The 20,602-nt window shown below is 40.3% G+C and overlaps 1 protein-coding gene across 7 annotated transcripts in view; it reads right to left on the reverse strand.

Annotated features, from left to right (window-relative positions):
- Positions 1-20,602, reverse strand: part of RPRD2 (regulation of nuclear pre-mRNA domain containing 2) — a 96,525-nt gene that overhangs the window by 43,061 nt on the left and 32,862 nt on the right. For all 7 annotated transcript variants that reach the window (XM_060622557.3, XM_078451465.2, XM_060622554.3 and 4 more), the window contains exon 2: positions 3,450-3,579. In XM_060622557.3, coding sequence (XP_060478540.1) covers positions 3,450-3,579 — 130 coding nt within the window. The remainder of the gene's footprint in view (positions 1-3,449; positions 3,580-20,602) is intronic.

Below are 20,602 nucleotides of genomic sequence, written 5' to 3' on the forward strand. Positions count from 1 at the left end.
TGGACACCCACTAGTTTTATTTACTTTTCTTTTTCAAGTTTTTATTTAAATTCCAGTTAGTTGGGGCGCCTGGGTGGCGCAGTCGGTTAAGCGTCCGACTTTAGCCAGGTCACGATCTCACGGTCCATGAGTTCGAGCCCCGCGTCAGGCTCTGGGCTGATGGCTCAGAGCCTGGAGCCTGTTTCCGATTCTGTGTCTCCCTCTCTCTCTGTCCCTCCCCCGTTCATGCTCTGTCTCTCTCTGTCCCAAAAATAAATAAACGTTGAAAAAAAAAAATTAAAAATAAATTCCAGTTAGTTAACATTTAGTATAATATTGGTTTCAGTAGTAGAGTTTTGTGATTCATTCACTTACATACAACACCCAGTGCTCACCACAAGTACCCTCCTTAATACCCATTTAGCTTACCCCCTTCCCACCTCCCTTAAATTGAGGCTAATTTATATTGCCTAAAGTTATATAGCTGGAAGGTGGCAGAACCAGGATTCAAACCCATGTACACTGGTTCCAGAGCCTATAGTGTTAAATCATCATAGCCTGAAGTGAATGAAAAGGATATCAGACACTGAGAAAGTAGTTAGAAGAATATCATAATAATATAAATACATCAAATAGAGATGATAATGGGAAATTTAAAGGCAGAGAGAAAAGGAGGGAGAAATAGGAAAATAATCAGCCTCTGGTAACTAAGAAATGTAGAGACAAGAATTTAAATTACTAAGGGGCCATTATAAGATGAAAAACTGTAAGTAAGACATTTTAAAAAAATGAAAAAAAGGGGCGCCTGGGTGCTGGTTAAGCATCTGACTCTTGATCTCAGGTTGTGATCTCACAGTTTGTGAGATCAAGCCCCCTGTGGGGCTCATGCCGACAGTATGGAGCCTGCTTGGGATTCTCTCTGCCCTGCCCCCTCCCCTGCTGGTGCTCTTTCTCTCTCTCTCTCAAATAATCACTTAAAAAAATGAAAAAATGTAAGTTAAGTTTAGGCGGACTATACCGTAAAATAGAAGTAACAGGTGGCTGGGTGTCTGGGTGGCTTAGTCTATTAAGTGTCCAGCTTTAGTCCAGGTCATGATCTTGCGGTTCATGAGTTTGAGCCTCATATCGGGCTCTGTGCTGACAGCTCAGAGCCTGGAGCCTGCTTCGGATTCTGTGTCTCCCTCTCTCTCTGCCCTCCCCCCACTCACACTCTATCTCAGTCTCAAAAATAAATAATATTAAAAAAATTAACAACAACAAAAACAAATAATCCAGTGAAGAAATGGGCAAAAGACATGAATAGACACTTCTCTGAAGAAGACATCCGATGGCCAACTGACACGTGAAAAAATGCTCAACATCACTCATCATCAGGGAAATACAAATCAAAACCACAATGAGATACCACCTCACACCAGTCAGAATGGCTAACATTAACAACTCAGGCAACAACAGATGTGGGTGAGGAGGCAGAGAAAGAGGATCTCTTTTGCATTGCTGGTGGGAATGCAAGCTGGTGCAGCCACTCTGGAAAACAGTATGGAACTTCCTCAAAAAATTAAAAATAGAACTACCCTATGACCCAGCAATTACACTATTAGGTATTTATCCAAGGGATACAGGTGTGTTGTTTCGAAGGGGCACATGCAGCCCAATGTTTATAGCAGTGCTATCAACAATAGCCCAAGTGTGGAAAGAGCCTAAACATCCATTCATCCGTCGATGGATGTTTAGGCTAAGAAGATGTGGTATATATATACAATGGAGTATTACTCAGCAATCAAAAAGAATGAAATCTTGCCTGTGCAACTACGTGGATGGAACTGGAGGTTATCATGCTAAGAGAAAATAGTCAGAGAAAGACACGTATCATATGACTTCACTCATATGAGGACTTTAAGAGACAAAACAAATGAACATAAGGGAAGGGAAGCAAAATTAATATAAAAACAGGAAGGGGGACAAAGCATAAGAGACTCATAAATATGGAGAACACAGGGTTACTGGAGGGAGTGTGGGAGGGGGGATGGGCTAAATGGGTAAGGGGCATCAAGGAATCTACTCCTGAAATCATTGTTGCACTATATGCTAACTAATTTGGATGTAAATTAAAAAAAAGAAAATTAACAACAAAAAAAGAAATAGGGGACTCAGAGTCAGAAAAAAATCTCAATTCTATTCTCACCTCTTTTACTAAATTGACATTTTACTTTTGGGCAATTTCTTAACTGCACTGGGCTTCAGTTTTCTCATTTTGTAAAAAGAAATAATAAAATTCAATATGCTTCCCTGAAAAGTTAGTCACCGTGAGTTGCAAATAATATTTGCATAACAATTTTGAATTTATAACCTATTTTCACACAAACTGTGGGAGATCAAGAATCACACACTCTACTGACTGAGCCAGCCAGGCACCTCTATTTTATGTACTCTGACGTGGGTATAAACCTGTATTACATAGCACATTCAAGTAGGACCAAAATAAACACCTCAACTTAATAATCCAAAGGAAGGAAAAGGGATCGTTCTGTTTTTAATGGGTTAATACTAACAAATGGATCGGTAATATGCAATAGTCACATTATTTATACAAGTATATAATACTATGCTAGTCAATATATAATTTGAGTTAATATTTAACTATTTTGATTGTTCCATATAATTGTTTACCCTCCAGTTGGGTGTGTATGCCTCTTAAACCAAATAAACAACTTGCAAATATGGGTGAAACACCAGGAAAACACTATTAATACAGAGTAAAAGTAAGATCAAATGTTAAGTATTCCATACTTTGGGAAACACTGCATACAATTTCACTAAGGATGGAATAAATCAATATGAGGTTGGGAATAAATATTTCCATCTCTCTTTAATTACACAGATGTCATAGAGGGTGCAAGATTTCAAAAAGACTGAAAGAAGAAAGGAAATGTGTAAAAGAATATGGAAACAGAAGAAACAGTTGGAAAGTACTCCCAACCAAAGAATATGACCAAGAGATATATATGGTCAAGGTAGTAAAGAGGGAGAGAGTAAGTAACAAACAAGCTTTCAAAAAGGGAAGAAAGAAGGGCACCTAGATGGCTCAGTTGGTTAAGTGTCTGGCTTCGGCTCAGGTCAAGATCTCAGGGTTCGAAAGTTTAAGCCCTGCATCAGGCTCTTAGCTGTTGGTGGAGAGCCTACTTCAGATCCTCTGTCTCCCTCTCTCTATGCCCCTCTCCAACTTGTTCTCTCTCTCTCAAAAATAAATAAAAACATTAAAAAAAAAAAAAAAAGAGAGAGAGAAGAAAGAATGTTTAAAAGAAAAATATGTGTATTAGTGGGAAAGTTATATGAACAATTTGAGCAAAATATCCTTCGGTCTTTAAGCATGTAGAATTATTAACAATTCTTACTAACAGGTAAAAAGGCGAACGAAAATTCGTAATTTTCTAAGCTTAGATCCCAAAAAGCAGTAAGAATTTACTTACTTCACTAGAGCAGCTGCTTCAGGAAGGACATCAGCAAATGATTCACGGAAAATGATTGCGTTTTTCCTTTTGCAGTTCTGGATGACATCATTAGCAAGGTAGAAGAGATTCAAACGGTGGGGATAGGCAGCTAGAAATGACAAAAGACAATAAATTAAACCAAATGAGTCAAATTACACTTAGTTCAATTATTCTAAATACAGTGTGTAAACTGTGTAACTATTATATGGGTATATAACAGATAAACAGAAAAATGAACTAATGGATCAATTTATTGAAACTGGTACCTAAAAACCTTGACTACTTCAGGTCAATTTTCTGTTCAAGGTGCTCCTTGGGTAGATTTCCATTTCACTTTGTAGATGTTTGGCACTAAAAACCTCATTATCTCTGGAGAAGCTAAAATGAAATTGTTCTCCGGAAGCTCAGCTTACTGCAAATACACCAGGGTTAATGGAAAGAGTATGGGCTTTAGAACCACCCGGAATGTGACCTTAGGCAAACTGCTTAACCTCCTCTACATTATTATTGTAGATAGACTCTTTTTTTTTTTTTAATCAACTAGTCCACATACTACTCATACACCTAAATCCTGCTATCTGCTACTTACAGCACTAGGTCCTAGGACAAGTAATTTGACCACACACCTAGATTAAGTTTTTCAAAGGCCAAATCAATCTGCCTTCTAGAACCTCAAGCAAAACCACCCCAAGTTTCATTATATCCTAGACAAGTTTAATATCCTTTTGGATGATCCATCACATTTTCTAGTCTCTCAATATCTTATCTTAAATTCAGTGACCTCCAAGAACCACTCTTCTGTGCATTTTAAAATCCCCTTTTCTGACCATAGCCTCCCACTCCCCTTCTATCTGTTCATCAAGATCTAAGTTCTATATTTTCTCTAACTTTAGTCACTTTTTTTTACTCAATTTTTTCTCTATCAATTCCACAGTCTTTGATCTATTATTTAAACCATTCTTTTATTAAAATGTTCATTTTCGGGGCACCTGGGTGGCTCAGTCGGTTAAGCGGCCGACTTCGGCTCAGGTCACGATCTCGCGGTCCGTGAGTTCGAGCCCCGCGTCGGGCTCTGTGCTGACTGCTCAGAGCCTGGAGCCTGTTTCAGATTCTGTGTCTCCCTCTCTCTCTGACCCTCCCCCGTTCATGCTCTGTCTCTCTCTGTCTCAAAAATAAATAAACGTTAAAAAAAATAAAAAAAATAAAAAAACATTCATTTTCTTTTCCTTTTCTTCCCTAATCTAGCCTTTCCATCACATGCATTCAACAAAATCCTAAATCTGGATCAATCTAAATCCCTTTACTGCACCTTTATTTCTGCTCCTGGATTGTGCTGGAGAAAAATCATACCACCAGGAGGACTGAAACCATATAAATCTAGTCTCCTTCAACTGGGCCCTTGCCACTACAATGCTACAGTGCTCCCACATGTTCTTTTTTTTTTTTTTTGGTAATCTTTATTTTTGAGATTGAGAGTATGAGCAGGGGAGGAACAGACATAAATAAAGGGAGACACAGAATCTGAAGACGCTCCAGGCTCTGAGCTGTCAGCACAAAGCCCAACATGGGGCTCGAACTCAAGAACAGTGAGATCATGACCTGAGCCAAAGTCGGGCACTTAACCGACTAAACCACCCAGGTGCCCCCCCTTCCACATGTTCTTAATCAGCATCCTCTTTCATCTGCTGTAAGAGTGATTTCAAATTTTTACCACTCTTCTCAAGCCCCCTGTTTCACCACATTCCTTCTCACTCTCAACAGATAAGTTTATACGCTACTCTACAGAGAAAGCAGAAGTCATTGGATGGAAATTCTGTTTTCTCAAAAAAATGTATCCATATTTAAACCCAACCAAATCAACTTACCTGAGTCAGTTAAGATCTTTTAGATTCAGGTATCTAAAAGAGTCCTCACTGTCTCCACTTTAACTCCTGTAACTATACGAGAGACTTTTTTTTTTTTTGCTGTGCTTAAAATATGCAATCTACTATGCTTAAGAATTTTACACAAATTATGCTATTTCATTTATGTTGCCACCAAACAGCAATTACCAAGGTTACCAGTAAATTCCAAATTATTAAACCCAATGAAAAAATTTAAAATGTTACTTCATTGTGGCTTCTGGCACAATGTTATGGTAATGTTATGGTAATTCCTCTTTCCATTTCTGTCACAGCCACCTTCCTGGTTTTCCTACCTCTCTGGTTCCTTCTCCATATATGCAAATATCTACATATATGTGCAGATAGACTGCTCCATCCATGACCATCCTCCTTTAAATGTTGAAGCTCCCCAGGGTTCTCTCCTGAGCACTCTTCTCAATTCACCCATGGCACGATGTTTAAGATTTCAGGTTTTAAGTCAGATAGTTTGCTCCATTCCTGACTTTGTCGCTTATCAGCCTTGGGGTTTTTTATACTACTTAACTCTCCTATATTACACTTTCTTTTTCTTTGTAAAATGACAACTTCATAGAGTTGTTATAAGAATTAAATGAAGGGGCGCCTGGGTGGCTCAGTTGGTTGAGCATCCGACTTTGGATCAGGTCATGATCTCATGGTTGAGTTCAAGCCCTGTGTCGGGCTCTGTGCTGACAGCTCAGAGCCTGGAGCCTGCTTTGGATCCGGTGTCTCTGTCTCTCTCTGCCTCTCCCTGATTGATGCTCTGTCTCTCTCTCTCTCTCTCTCTCTCTCTCTCAAAAATAAAAAAAAAAAGAATTAAATGGAACAATGTATGTAAAGCATTCAGGACAGTGCTTAGCACACAGAAAATGGAATGCTACCTGCAAAACCATCCACTTGTACCACTTTAACTCCCACCACTTATGCATCAATGACTCCCATGTCCATAGATACCAACCCTGGATTTCCCTTTATCAGTCAATGCACACACCCACGTCCATGTCTCAGAGGCACCTTGAGCTTGATTTTTCAATATTTTATTACTAATCTTCCTCCTCTTCTGGTACTGCTCTTGTATTTAGCCAGAATTTTAGCAACATTTTTGGACTCTTCCTACTCCATAGGAGACCCTCACCATATTTGATAAGTCTCCAAGTCCAGCCAATTTTTACTCCAGTAATATTTGTCAAAGCTTTCCCCTCTTTTCCTTCTCTTCTTCCTGTTGCTCTTTGCTGGCTTCATCACCTTTTACCTGGACTACTACTGCAGTACCCTCCTAACTGGTACCTTGCCTCTAAGTCCCCTCAAGTTCACTCTCTCAATTGCTAAATTTGCTTCTCATTATCTAATTGTTTCCCATATCGAATGTGTCAACGACTTCCAACTGCTCACTGGAAAATGCCTAAACACCGTGGTCTTCATTTATGATCTGGATCTTACCTTCTCTTTCAGTCTCATCTCTTCCCCTTCAAAGTTCTATCTTTAAGGAAGAACTCACAGTTCCCAGAAACCTTGCACATGCGCTCAATCTCTCTCTCTGAATTTTCCTTTTCTAGGAGAACCCATCCTAAATATCTTGTGTTTTCTACTCATCCATGGGAAAAAGTTCAAAATTTTAAATTTAATTCATGACAGATTCTGGTCTCCCCCCATCTTATCTCTACTTCTTCCCCAAACAAACCTCCCCAAACTATTTTAGTGCAATTTCTTCTCAATGTAAAACCTACACTCTATAGTCAAATCACTATTGAAAGTCAGAAGAGTGAGAAAAATTGGCTGAGGTAGCCTGAGAAGATGCCTAAAGGCAGTGGGATTTGAGAAGACCAATCCTGAATGCTTTCCAAACCCTCCGCACAGAGTTCTTGCTTACTTGATTTCTTTAGGTGCAGTTTACTGACCTTAAAGGTGCAGTTTACTGACCTACAATTTGTTCTCATCATCAAGCCCCACCTCCTACCCTTGCCTTACCACCCATTTCAACAGGTTAATTCCTTTCCCTCCTTCAACTCTCAGCTTACATATGACATCTTCCATGAAGCTTCCCCTGACTCCGTAAGATAAGGCCTTTAGTACATCCTGAACCCATACCTGTCATGCATTTATCACATTGTAGTGTACTTCTCTGCAATTTCCACTAGAGTATAAGCTCCCCAAAGGCTGGAATTCTGTCTTGTTTATTGCTAAGTCCTCAATGACTAATAGAGTGTGTGGCAGGTGCTTAAATAATATATGTTAAATGTCTGATGAGGAAGTTGTATTTTTGTAGGCAGGAAGCGTTTTCTATGTGCTAGACATTTTTAAAGATGATACAAATATTTACTTAATTTATTTTTAGAGAGAGTGAGTGTGAGCAGGAGACAGGGGCAGAGGGAGAGAAATAGAGAATATTAAGTAGGTTCCATGCTTAGCACAGAGCCCGATGCAGGACTCAGTCCCTCAACTCTGGGATCATGACCTGAACTGAAATCGAGAATCAGACACTCAACAACCTAAGCCACTCAGGCACTTCAAGATGACACATATATTAACTGATATCCTTACAACAACCCTATGAGGTTGGTACTATTATCTGCATTTAACAGATGGAATGGCACGAACTGTCCAAAGTATGAAGTATGAAGTAAGTAAGTACTGAAGCTGGAATTTAAATTCAGACAGTCTGGGGGCACCTTGGTGGCTTAGTCAGTTGAGCATCTGACTTCGGCTCAGGTCATGATCTCACAGCTCATGGGTTTGAGCCCCGCGTCGGGCTCTGTGCTGACAGCTCAGAGCCTGGAGCCTGCTTCGGATTCTGTGTCTCCGTATCTCTCTTTGCCTCTCCCCCTCCCCCTGCCGCCGCACTCTGTCTCTCTCTCTCTCTCTCTCTCTCTCTCTCTCTCAAAAAGTAAGTATTGGGGCGCCTGGGTGTCTCAGTCGGTTAAGCGTCCGACTTCGGCTCAGGTCATGATCTCACAGTCCGTGAGTTCGAGCCCCGCGTCAGGCTCTGTGCTGACAGCTCAGATCCTGGAGCCTGCTTCCAATTCTGTGTCTCCCTCTCTCTCTGACCCTCCCCCATTCATGCTCTCTCTGTCGCAAAAATAAATAAACATTAAAAAAAATTAAAAAAAAAAAGTATTAAAAAAAATTAAATAGAGGGGCACCTGAGTGGCTCAGTCAGTTAAGCACCCGACTTCAGTTCAGGTCATGATCTCACGGTCCATGAGTTTGAGTCCCACGTCAGGCTCTGTGCTGACAGCTCAGAGCCTGGAGCCTGCTTCAGATTCTGTTTCCCCCTCTCTCTGCCCCTTCCCTGCTCATGCTCTGTCTTTATCTCTCAAAAACAGGTAAACATTAAAAATAAAAATTAAAAAAAATAATAATATTTTTAAATACACACAATCTGGTTCCAAAGTCTATATTCTTAATCACTACTGATTTCTTTTTTTTTTAATTTTTTTATTTTGGGGGGGGGGGAAGTACGAGCTGGGGAAAGAGGCAGAGGGAGAGAGAAAGAATCTCAAGCAGGCTCCATGCCCAACTCAGAGCCTGACATGGGGCTTGATCCCATGACGGAGAGATCATGACCTGAGCCAAAACCAAGAGTCAGACGCTCAATCAACTGAGCCACCTAGGCGCACCAATCACTACCTACTTCTATTTGTGTCTCAGACCAGGACATGGGTTTGGCTGGAAGAACAGTGGGAGAACAGGCAGAGATGACAAATTCTGATGGTTACTATATATTGAGCTAAGAAAGTTTTAACCCTTATTTTGTGGCTAACAAAGACCATGACGTTTTTATAAAAAAGGGTGTGTTAGAAAAAGCTGCAGGTAATTTTATTGTTTGAAATAATAAAAAGAGCTAATAACACAGCAAGAAAGCAACCAGACAAATCTATAAAGTGAGATATTCTACAGGGCAACTGGCCCAATCCATTAACAATTCGGTGGCATATGGACTTCAAGCTGTATTACAAAGCTGTATGTAATCATTAAGACAGTATGGTATTGGCACAAAAACAGACACTGATCAATGGAACAGAAGAGAGAACCCAGAAATGGACCCACAAATGTATGGCCAATTAATCTTTGACAAAGCAGTAAAGAATATTCAATGGAATAAAGACAGTTTCTTCAGCAAGTGGTGCTGGGAAAACCGGACAGCAACATGCAGAAGAATGAATCTGGACCACTTTCTTACACCATTCACAAAAAGAAACTCAAAATGGATGAAAGACCTCAATGTAAGACAGGAAGCCATCAAAATCCTCGAGGAGAAAGCAGGCAAAAACCTCTTTGATCTTGGCCACAGCAACTTCTTACTCAACATGTCTCTGGAGGCAAGGGAAACAAAAGCAAAAATGAACTATTGGGACCTCATCAAGATAAAAAGCTTCTGCACAGTGAAGGAAACAATCAGCAAAACTAAAAGGCAACCGACAGAATGGGAGAAGATATATGCAAACGACATATCGGATAAAGGGTTAGTATCCAAAATCTATAAAGAATTTATCAAACTCAACACCCAAAAAACAAATAATCCAGTGAAGAAATGGGCAAAAGGCATGAATAGACACTTCTCCAGAGAAGACATCCAGATGGCCAACCGACACGTGAAAAAATGCTCCACATCACTCATCATCAGGGAAATACAAATCAAAACCACAATGAGATACCACCTCACATGTGTCAGAATGGCTAACATTAGCAACTCAGGCAACAATAGATGTTGGCGAGGATGCAGAGAAAGAGGATCTCTTTTTGCATTGCTGGTGGGAATGCAAATTGGTGCAGCCACTCTGGAAAACAGTATGGAGGTTCCTCAAAAAATTGAAAATAGAACGACCCTATGGCCCAGCAATTGTACTACTGGATATTTATCCAAGGGACACAGGTGTGTTGTTTCGCAGGGGCATATGCACCCCAATGTTCATAGCAGCACTATCAATGATAGCCAAAGTATGGAAAGAGCCCAAATGTCTATCAATGGATGAATGGATAAAGAAGATGTGGTGTGTGTGTGTATATATATATATACATACACACACACACACACACACACACACACACACACACACAATGGAGTATTACTCAGCAATCAAAAAGAATGAAATCTTGCCATGTGCAACTACGTGGATGGAACTGTAGGTTCCATGCTAAGTGAAATTAGTCAGAGAAAGACAAATATCATATGACTTCACTCATACGAGGACTTTAAGACACAGAACAGATGAACACAAGGGAAGAGAAGCAAAAACAATATAAAAACAGGGAGGATGGCAAAATATAAGAAACTCTTAAATATGGAGAACAAACAGAGGGTTACTGGAGGGATTGTGAGAGGGGGGATGGGCTAAATGGGTAAGGGGCACTAAGGAATCTACTCTTGAAATCACTGTTGCACTATATGCTAACTTGGATGTAAATTTTTAAAAATTAAAAAAAGTAAATAGAAAAGGCAAAACAAAACAAAAACAAATCAGTGGCATAAAACGTAGTGGAGAGATGAAGGGTCTCAAGAGACAAAATAATCTGATGTAATTAATTTGTGTTCCTGAACTGCACAAAGGTTTGGACTAATCATCTATAAATGACATTTCTGGATAAACTAAAGAAATCTGAATTCTGGCATTAGATAAAACGAAAATTTACTGAAAAGGAAATTAGAAAAAAAAAAAACCATCAACTGCTCAATACCTAGCAGGCTATGGATGAAATAAGAACTCTGGTAATTAAAACTTTTTTATAATAAAGAGTCAACCTTTAAAAAAACAAAAACAAAAACAAAAACAAAAACAGGGGTTCCTAAGTGGCTCAGTCGGTTAAGCGTCTGACTTCGGCTCAGGTCATGATCTCACAGTTTGTGGATAAGAGTCCTGCATCGGGCTCTGTGCTGACAGCTCAGAGCCTGGAGCCTGTTTCAGATTCTGTGTCTCCCTCTCTCTCTGCCCCTCCCCAACTCGCGCTCTGTCTCTGTCTCAAAAATAAACATTAAAAAAAATTAAAAAATTAAAAAAACCCAGTAATTACAGTGATTTCATGTTAGAAAAAAAAAATCAGTGAAAGAGATCAGAAAGGATATGGAATTAAGGTTTTTAAAAATTTTTTTAATCTTTATTTTTTATTTTTGAGAGAGAGAACAAAGAGAGAGACAGAGTGCGAGTGGGGGAGGAACAGAAAGATACAGAGAGGAACAGGGAGATACAATATGCGAAGCAGGCTCCAGGCTCCCAGCTGTCAGCACAGAGCCAGATGTGGGGCTCCAACTCACGAACCGTGAAATCATGAACTGAGCTGAGGTCGGACGCCCAACCGACTGAGCCACCCAGGCGCCCCAACTAGTTGTCTTGAAGTAATCTGCATTTCAGCCTGGACCTTTCTTTGAATTGCAGACTCAAATACCCAACTGCCTCCCCAACACCTCACCTTGCATGTCTAATTCACAGTTTAGCCTCAACATGTGACCTTCCAATCTCTTCCTCTGAACTGTCTCCTCCTATGGTCTTCTCATCTCAGTAAATGGCATTTCTTCTGGTGGCTTTTTTCAGCCAAAAATCTTGAGTCACTCTTGACTCCTCTTTCTTTTTAAAAATGAATATTTATTTTGAGAGAGAGAGAGCGCACGCTCCCAACACGAGAGTGGGTGGCGGGGGGGGGGGGGGGGGGCAGATAGAGAGAGAGGGAGAGAGAGAGAATCTCAAGCAGGCTCCACGCTGTCAGCACAGGGCCCAATGAGGGGCCCAATCCCACAAACCAGTGAGATCATGACCTGAGCCAAAATCGAGTCAGATGCTTAACTGTCTGAGCCACCCAGGATCCCTTCTTTCTCTTTCATATTCTACATCCAAAGTCACAATTCAGATCTCATTAATGCTATCTTTAGGAAGTTACAAATGTGGAAAGGGGGAAGATTAGAATAAACCCTGTTACGTTGGGACTGTAACTGGAGTCTTGGTATAAACCTCATAGTTATATACAGAACTATACAGGGAAGAAATGTCTGTGTATACATGTGTGTGTGTATACATACAACTATTTCCTAAATCTTTCCACTGAAAGGCCTAGAAGTGATAATATCCCAGTATCTAATATCTAGATCTTGGTTTCAGAGAACCAGAGCTTCCTGGAGAAATGGCTGATTGGAGGCCAGGAAAGAAGAAGGTTCAAGAGCTTGGAACACCTTGAACCAAAGTAAAAAAGTGCTCAAAGAATGATGTCAAAGGACACAGGCTCTACCTTCAAGGGGTTCCTGCTGGCCAACTCTATGCAATGAACAAGTGCCAAGTGCCAAAATCAGTAATAGTAAAGGATTATAACCACTGAATAAAACAGCAATCCATGAATACATATTGAAATAAACAGATGAAGGGGGAAAGCCCTGCTTTATAATCAAATGCCAACTAACCAATATATAAGGATTGATGGCATTAAAAAAAACCAGCATCTCACAACCATCACTGTAAGAACTGACACAAGCAACAATAATCATGGATGTTAAAGCTAGAGAGAGAAAGTTTAATGCAGAACAGGAGATTTATAAAGTCTCAAACTACTTCTCCACAAAACACTCACTTTACAGTGGAGAAACCTTATAGGCAAAAACCATCTTAACCAAGTGACAGAAGTTAACATCACTATTAACAGGGCAGATCATGGGGCGCCTGGGTGGCTCAGTCAGTTAAGTGTCTGACTTTGGCTCAGGTCATGACCTCGCGGTTCGTGGCTTCAAGCCCCGCATTGGGCTCTGTGCTGACAGCTCAGAGCCTGGAGCCTGCTTCAGATTCTGTGTCTCCCCCTCTCTCTGCCCCTCCCCTGCTCACGCTCTGTGTCTCTCTGTCTCTCAATAATAAATAAATGTTTAAAAAAAAAAAAAAGAATTTTAAAACAGGGCAGATCAACAGTATGTTCCTCCAAATATAACAAGTTAAGAACACAGCATCACTTCTGCAGTATGTTTGTCCAAAACTGTATAACCTGAACCTAATCATAAGGAAACATCAAACACAAATTTTTGGATAGTTTACAAGTTACTGGTCCAAGTCCTTCAAAAATGGAAAGGTCATAAAAGATAAGGAAAGACTGTTCGGACTGAAGAAAAATAAGAAGATGTGACAACTAACTGCTACACAAGACCCTGTACCTTTAACCATTATTGGGGTAACTAGCAAAATTCAACCGGTCTGTAGAGTCCATGGCAGTACTGTATCAGTGTTCATTCCCTGATCTTGATGGTTGTGCAGATATCACACAACAATCATTGCAATGTACTGAACTGTGTCTCCCCAAAATTCGTATGGTGAAGTCCTAAACCGCAGTGGGGGAGGAGGTAATTAAGGTTAAACAAGGTCATGAGGGTGGGGCCTTATAGGAAGATAAGAGTGTTTCTATAGGAAGAGACAGACACCAGAGAGCCCTCCTACTCCCAACACCCCTGCCCACCATGAGAGGACACAGTAAGGAGGAGGCTGTCTATAAATCAGGAAGACAGCTTTCACCAGAAGCCAAACCTTGATCTTGGGATTGAACTTTGATCTTGGGCTTTCCATGTTCCACCTCAGAAATGTGAGAAAACAGCGGCACCTGGATGGCTCAGTCGGTTGAGTATCCAACTCTTGATTTCAGCTCAGGTCATGATCTCAGAGTCATGAGATTGAACCCCAAATCAGGCTCGATGCTGAGTGTGGAGCCTGCTTAAGATTCTTTCCCTCCCTCTCTCTCTCTCTGTCCCTCCCCTGCTTGTTTGCTTGCACAATCTCTAAAATAAAAAATAAATAAAAAAAGAAATGTGAGAAAATAAATTTATGTTGTTTAACAACTTGTGGTATTTTGTTATGGCAACCCAAGCTTATTAATGCAACAACAGAAGGAGAATATCTTTGTTTTTAGGAAACAGACAATGAAGTATTAAATAGGGCATCATGGCTGCCTTATACTTTCAAATAGTTCAGCAGAAAGAAGTGTGTGTGTATATGGAGAGAGCAGTAAGAGATAAGGAGATACATGTTATTACTAGGGAATTTGGGTGAAACGTACAGGAGGTCTTCGCATTATACCACAACTTTAAATTTGAAATTATTTAAAACAAATTTTAAAAAAATGTTAAACTTTTATTATTGAGAGAGAGAAACAGAGCATGAGCAGGGGAGGGACAGAGAAAGGGAAAGACACAGAATCTGAAACAGGCTCCAGGCTCTGAGCTGTCAGCACAGCGCCCAACGCGGGGCTCGAACCCACGAACCGTGAGATTGTGACCTGAGCTGAAGTCACTCACCCAGGTGCCCCTTAAAACAAATTTTTAAAAATTCATAGATTTCAACTACTACTTACCACTTTGTTGGTCTAAGTCATAATCATCTTTTGCTTTAATTATTGTAGTAGCCTCCTAACTGGTCTCCCTGCTTCTACCTTGCCTCACTTCAGTCTAACCTCATCTCAGAAGAATGATCCTTTTAAAATATAAATCTGATCATATTACTCCACTATTTAAATCCCCTCCAATAACGTTCCCCTCCTTCAAGATCAAAATCTTACAATGTCTTGTAAGTCCTAAACAATCTGACACCACATTATTTCTGATCTTCTGTCCTGATCACCATTCATCCCATTCCAGGCACCTTACTGATAAAAGGCCTGCAGCACACCTGGCCTATGCAGGGTCACACCCACCTCAGGGTCCTTTAAGCAGCCTGCTCCCTCTGCTTGGCACATTCTTTTCCCATAGAGTCTCATGGTTTACTCTCTCATCTCATTCCCCCCGCCCCCCGCCATTGCCTTTAAATATTTGCCTAATTTAAAAAAAATATTTACTTGGGGCGCCTGGGTGGCTTAGTCAGTTGGGTGTCCGACTTCGGCTTAGGTCATGATCTCGCGGTCTGTGAGTTCGAGCCCCGCATCGGGCTCTGGGCTGACAGCTCAGAGCCTGGAGCCTGTTTCGGATTCTGTGTCTCCCTCTCTCTCTGACCCTCCCCTGCTCATGCTCTGTCTCTCCCTGTCTCAAAAATAAATAAATGTTAAAAAAAATTTTTTTTAAAATTAAAAAAAAATTTACTTGTAAGGATATTTAGTACAAATAATGACAGTGCCACAGAAATACTTAAAGAAAATTACACCTTTTCACAAAGAATCCATATCTTCTCTTTAAAAAAGATAAATCCTGGGGTGGTTCAGTAGGTTAAGCACTTGACTCTTGATTTTAGCTCATCTCATGGTTCAAGAGTTAGAGCTCCAAGTTAAGTTGGGTTCTGCGCTGACAGCATGGAGCCTGCTTGGGATTCTTGGTCTCCATTCTCTGCCCCTCCCCAGCATGTGTACATGATTTCTCTCAAAAATAAGCAAATGTTAAAAAAGAGAGAAATGTTTAAAAATATAAATCCTCCAACTTCCTTAAAATCACTAGGTAGATTTGTTGAGAGTTAACAAGAAAAAAATAATTATCTGGAAGAGCATCAAGGTGGTAGAGAGAATACTGAACTACAGAGAATCATTGGGAGTGCCACAATGATCCACAACTGTGTAAGGACAATCATCTATATCTAAACTGCGACACAATGAGAGTGAAAGGGTGCTAATGCCATCAGGATGTGTGGTCACCTATGTGTAGGGCTGAGCCAAGAACTAGCTTCTGTAAAATGAAGGCATTCAAACAGTTTCTAAGACTTTTTTAAAAAGCTAAAATACCATTTTCTTTCTCTTTTGTGAACTAAAGATAATGAACAGTGCTGTACTCTTTAGAAGTCAGACCTGGTGGCTCAGTCGGTTGAGTGCCGGACTCCTGATTTTGCCTCAGGTCATGATCCCAAACTCATGGGATGGAGCCCAGCACTGGACTTTGCACTGAGCATGGAGCCTGCTTGAGATATTCATTCATTCATTCATTCATTCATTCATTCATTCATTCTCTCTCTCTCTCCCTCTGTTCCTCTCCCCAGGTCTAATTTAAAAAAAAAAAAAAAAGTCAGAGACACTTTGTTTACTAGGCCTTTAAAAAAAAAAAAAAAGGGGGGGGCATCTGGGTGGTTCAGTTGGTTAAAAGCATCCAACTCCTGATTTCAGGACAGATCATGATCTCACTGTTCATGAGATTAAGCCCCACACTGGGCTCCTGCTGACAGCATGGAACCTGCTTAGGATTCTCTCCCTCTGCCCCTCCCCATGCACATGCATTCTTTCTCTATTTCAAAAATAAATAAACATTAAAAAAAGAGAGTGCTTTGATATTTTGCTTGGGGGCTCAGATTTACAATGAAGCTTATCTGGAACAGATTTATCAACGAACTTAAAATCTACCTTAACCTCTCCCTTAATGAGATGTTCTTGTTGGGACTGGGGAAACATGTACTAACTCAGTTATACTATTGTTATATAAGAACCCTGGCAATCTATGTGCCATCCCAACAAACTAAGTCTTACACTAATATCACACAAATGAATGTGATATCCTAATACAGAAATTACAGATCTCAAGAGCTATACATTACTGGAGGTCACACTGTATTCGCATTTAACTTAGAATTCCTCTGCTTCTAGTTTTACTGCTTTACAGTGCATTCTCCAGACTACTGGGAATTCATCCTACAGATATGCCTGCTCCTATGTACAAATCTATGTATAAAAAATACTCTCTGCAGCACTATTTCCAACAAAAGCCTAGAAATATCCTGAAAGTCCATTAATAGGAGATTGGCCAAATAAATCATCTACACTCAACTGAACAGCACATAACTATTAAACAGAGGACATTCAATAGTTCATTTACAACCTTCTCCAAGATATAAAGGGAAAAGCACAATGACGTAGTATGTCACTATATAGGTGCACAAAAAATACAAATAAGCATACATTTTATATTCACAGAGAACACCTCTGAGAAGATAACAAGAAACTGTTAATAGTAATGCCTCTGCAGAAAGAAGAAACCAAGGATCAAGAGAAGCAGGGGCTGTCATGATAAAGGAATTCATTTTTTTTACTGTATACTTTTTGGAATTTCATTTGGGCACGTACATTACTTACGTGGGCACGTACATTAAAACGACCACTACAAGAGCACCTGGGTCTCTCAGTCGGCTGAGCACCCGACTTCGGCTCAGGTCACGATCTCACAGTTTGTGGGTTCAAGCTGCTCATCAGGCTCCATGCTGACGGCTTGCTCAGAGCCTGGAGCCTGCTTCAGATTCTGTGTCTCCTTCTCTCTCTGACCCTCCCCCGCTCACGCTTTGTCTCACTCTGTTTCTCAAAAATAAATAAATGTAAAAAAAAAAATTTTTTAAAAAGACCACTATACTGCTACATTTTAAGCCCTTTCTTAATACTGCTAAAACACTTTGTGCATAGATACTGTTCACTTGGAGTTGAAAATATCCATTAACAAATGTCTCCCTAGCAGACCATGAGCTCCTTGAGCACAGTGGCTTTGTATCCCAATGTCAATCAACTATTTAGCAGGTATACAATAACTTCTATCGGATAAACAGATACTAACCAAAGCCTCACTTCTAAAATCACCCCCCATCCAGACCTCATCTTCCCCTACGCTCCAAACTATCTGCTTCTCTCTCCTATCAATTAACCCCAAATGTTCTGGGTTCTCCTAGATAACACCATGCAATAATCTAAGAGGAGAAGAAATCTTTTACTCCTGTCCCTTGTTAACCAAGTCCATCTTCTATAAATCTATTATTACAGAGTCTTAAACAATCTGCACCATTGCACTTTTATAACATTTATACTCTTTTGAAGTTTGACCTAATTTCACCATTATTGGTGAAAATGCTGACGAAAAGAGGAAGATCAAATAAGCAATGTAATCTGTTCTACCTTGGGTGCTAAGGATAGTCCTGTCTCAAATCCACGTATCAGAATTCTCACTCCTTTCAGAGGTTGGTATTGTATAAAGAAAACAGAGGGGCACCTGGGTGGCTTGGTAAGTTAAGCATCCGACTCTTGATTTCAGCTCAGGTCAAGATCTCACAGGTCATGAGTTCGAGGCCTGCATTGGGCTCTGTGCTGACAGTATGGAACCTGCATGGGATTCTCTGTCTCCCTCTCTCTGTCTGCCCCTCTCCCGCTAGCATGCACATTGTCTCAAAATAAACAAACTTAAAAACTTTTCATTTAGGAAACAGAAATTGGACCCAGAAAGAGATCAAATTCTACCTTACTTACTAACTGGGTTATTATCTTGACAAAAATTACATGTCTCCAAACCTTGATTTCCGCATCTTAAAATGAACATAATAGTTCAAAAGGCTTTTGGAAGGAATAAATAATGTATGTAAAATACATTTGTCGTATATACTACTGTTGCAGAATATTTCAAATATTTCACTAAGAGTACTTGTTTTTTCCCAGTTTTCTTTTTTTTCTAAGCTAGTATATATGAGGTAAGTACAGGAAAAAGTACCATCTAATTAAACTAAATTAAGGTATGTATGGCAATAGTTTCTTCCTTTTTAACTTTGGCCTCTGAAAATGGAAAGAAAACAAGCTTTGTGTTTTTTAGCTCCTCCAATCCTAGGACTCCCTTGCTCTGCTCTGGCTGCTAACATCTAGGAGGCTCATGAAACATCTAAGCTGCCAAAAAAACAGAGGCCTGATCACCGGGAACTCTCATCTTCAAAGAAGTCTTTGAGCTTCAAGTCAACTGTTTTCTTCTCAGCTGACCTCAGAAACATTTGTTCTGATTGCAGTAACACTAAGTATAGAGATTCATCTTAATTGTCTAATTGCTTCTATCTAATAACTATGCAGAATAACTATGTACATATCATTTCATCAGCAAAATGTTTTAAAAAGTTGATTATAACCCAAATTCTGCTACTACATGACTCAGCACTGGCTAATCACATGGCCAAGCTGTTTGCTCATAGATTTAAAAATTGTTGGGGTGCCTAGTTGGCTCATTGGCTCAGTTTGTTGAACGGCCAACTTTGGCTCGGGTCGTGATCTCACAGTTCATGAGTTCAAGCCCCACATCAAGCTTGCTGCTGTCAGCCTCTCAGCATGGAGCCTGCTTTGGTTCCCCTGTCCCCCCTCCCGCCCCCCACCCCCACCCCTTCACCACTCGTGCTCACTCTCAAATAAATAAATAAAAACATTAAACAAAAATCTGTTCTGGAGCGCATGGCTGGCTCAGTCAGAAGAGCATAAAACTCTTATCTCAAGGTTGTGAGTTTGAGCCCCATGTTGTGAGTAGAGATTACTTAAAAAAATTTTTTTTTTACATTTATTTATTTTTGAGAGACAGAGTACAAGTGAGGGAGGGGCAGACAGAGAAGGAGGCACAGAATCCAAAGCAGGCTGTAGGCTCGGAGCTGTTAGCACAGAGCCCGACACGGGGCTCGAACTCACAAACCGTGAGATCATGACCTGAGCCAAAGTCAGACGCTTAACCGACTGAGCCACCCAGGCGCCCCTAAAATAAATAAAACTTAAAAAAAAAAATTTGTTCATGCTATTCCTTCCATCTAAAATGACCTTATTTTGGGGCGCCTGGATGGCGCAGTCGGTTAAGCGTCCGACTTCAGCCAGGTCACGATCTCGCGGTCTGTGAGTTCGAGCCCCGCGTCAGGCTCTGGGCTGATGGCTCGGAGCCTGGAGCCTGTTTCCGATTCTGTGTCTCCCTCTCTCTCTGCCCCTCCCCCGTTCATGCTCTGTCTCTCTCTGTCCCAAAAATAAATAAAAAACGATGAAAAAAAATTAAAAAAAAAATAAAATAAAATAAAATGACCTTATTTTTCTCTTTTCATTTACTTGACTTCTCATCTCAAATCCCAAGTCAAATCTCTGGTCCTCAATGAAAGAAAGCTCCTGAAACCACTTCCATCTTTCTTCGCTCTGAACACATACTGTTCTTAGATTTAATATGCAGTGTTTCACGAATTAGCTTTTCCTTGGCTACACTGTAAACTCTTTGAAAACAGAATTATACCTTTTACTTCTTTTCTATCTTCCGTAGTGCTGAGTATGAACTAGCCTTTTAATATGTATTTGTTGACCACCTGCCCGTCTGGCTTAGTCTAACTTGAGCCCAAGGAAAGATTATTCCTATTCCTTCAATGAGTACTAGTACAACTATTATTCATATCAATGAAAGGAAATACCAGTGTGGCTGATCCAAACAACTTAACTTTCCAAACATTTCCATTGTGTGTTTAGAACAGATCATATCAATTATTCAAACAAACTTACCTTGGTAATTACATGCTTAAGCTTACATCACAACAACCTATCACTCTCCATACCTTATTCTTC

Source organism: Panthera onca, chromosome C1 (assembly GCF_046562875.1).
Source record: "Panthera onca isolate mPanOnc1 chromosome C1, mPanOnc1 haplotype 2, whole genome shotgun sequence".
In the NCBI taxonomy this organism is placed as follows: domain Eukaryota; kingdom Metazoa; phylum Chordata; class Mammalia; order Carnivora; family Felidae; genus Panthera; species Panthera onca.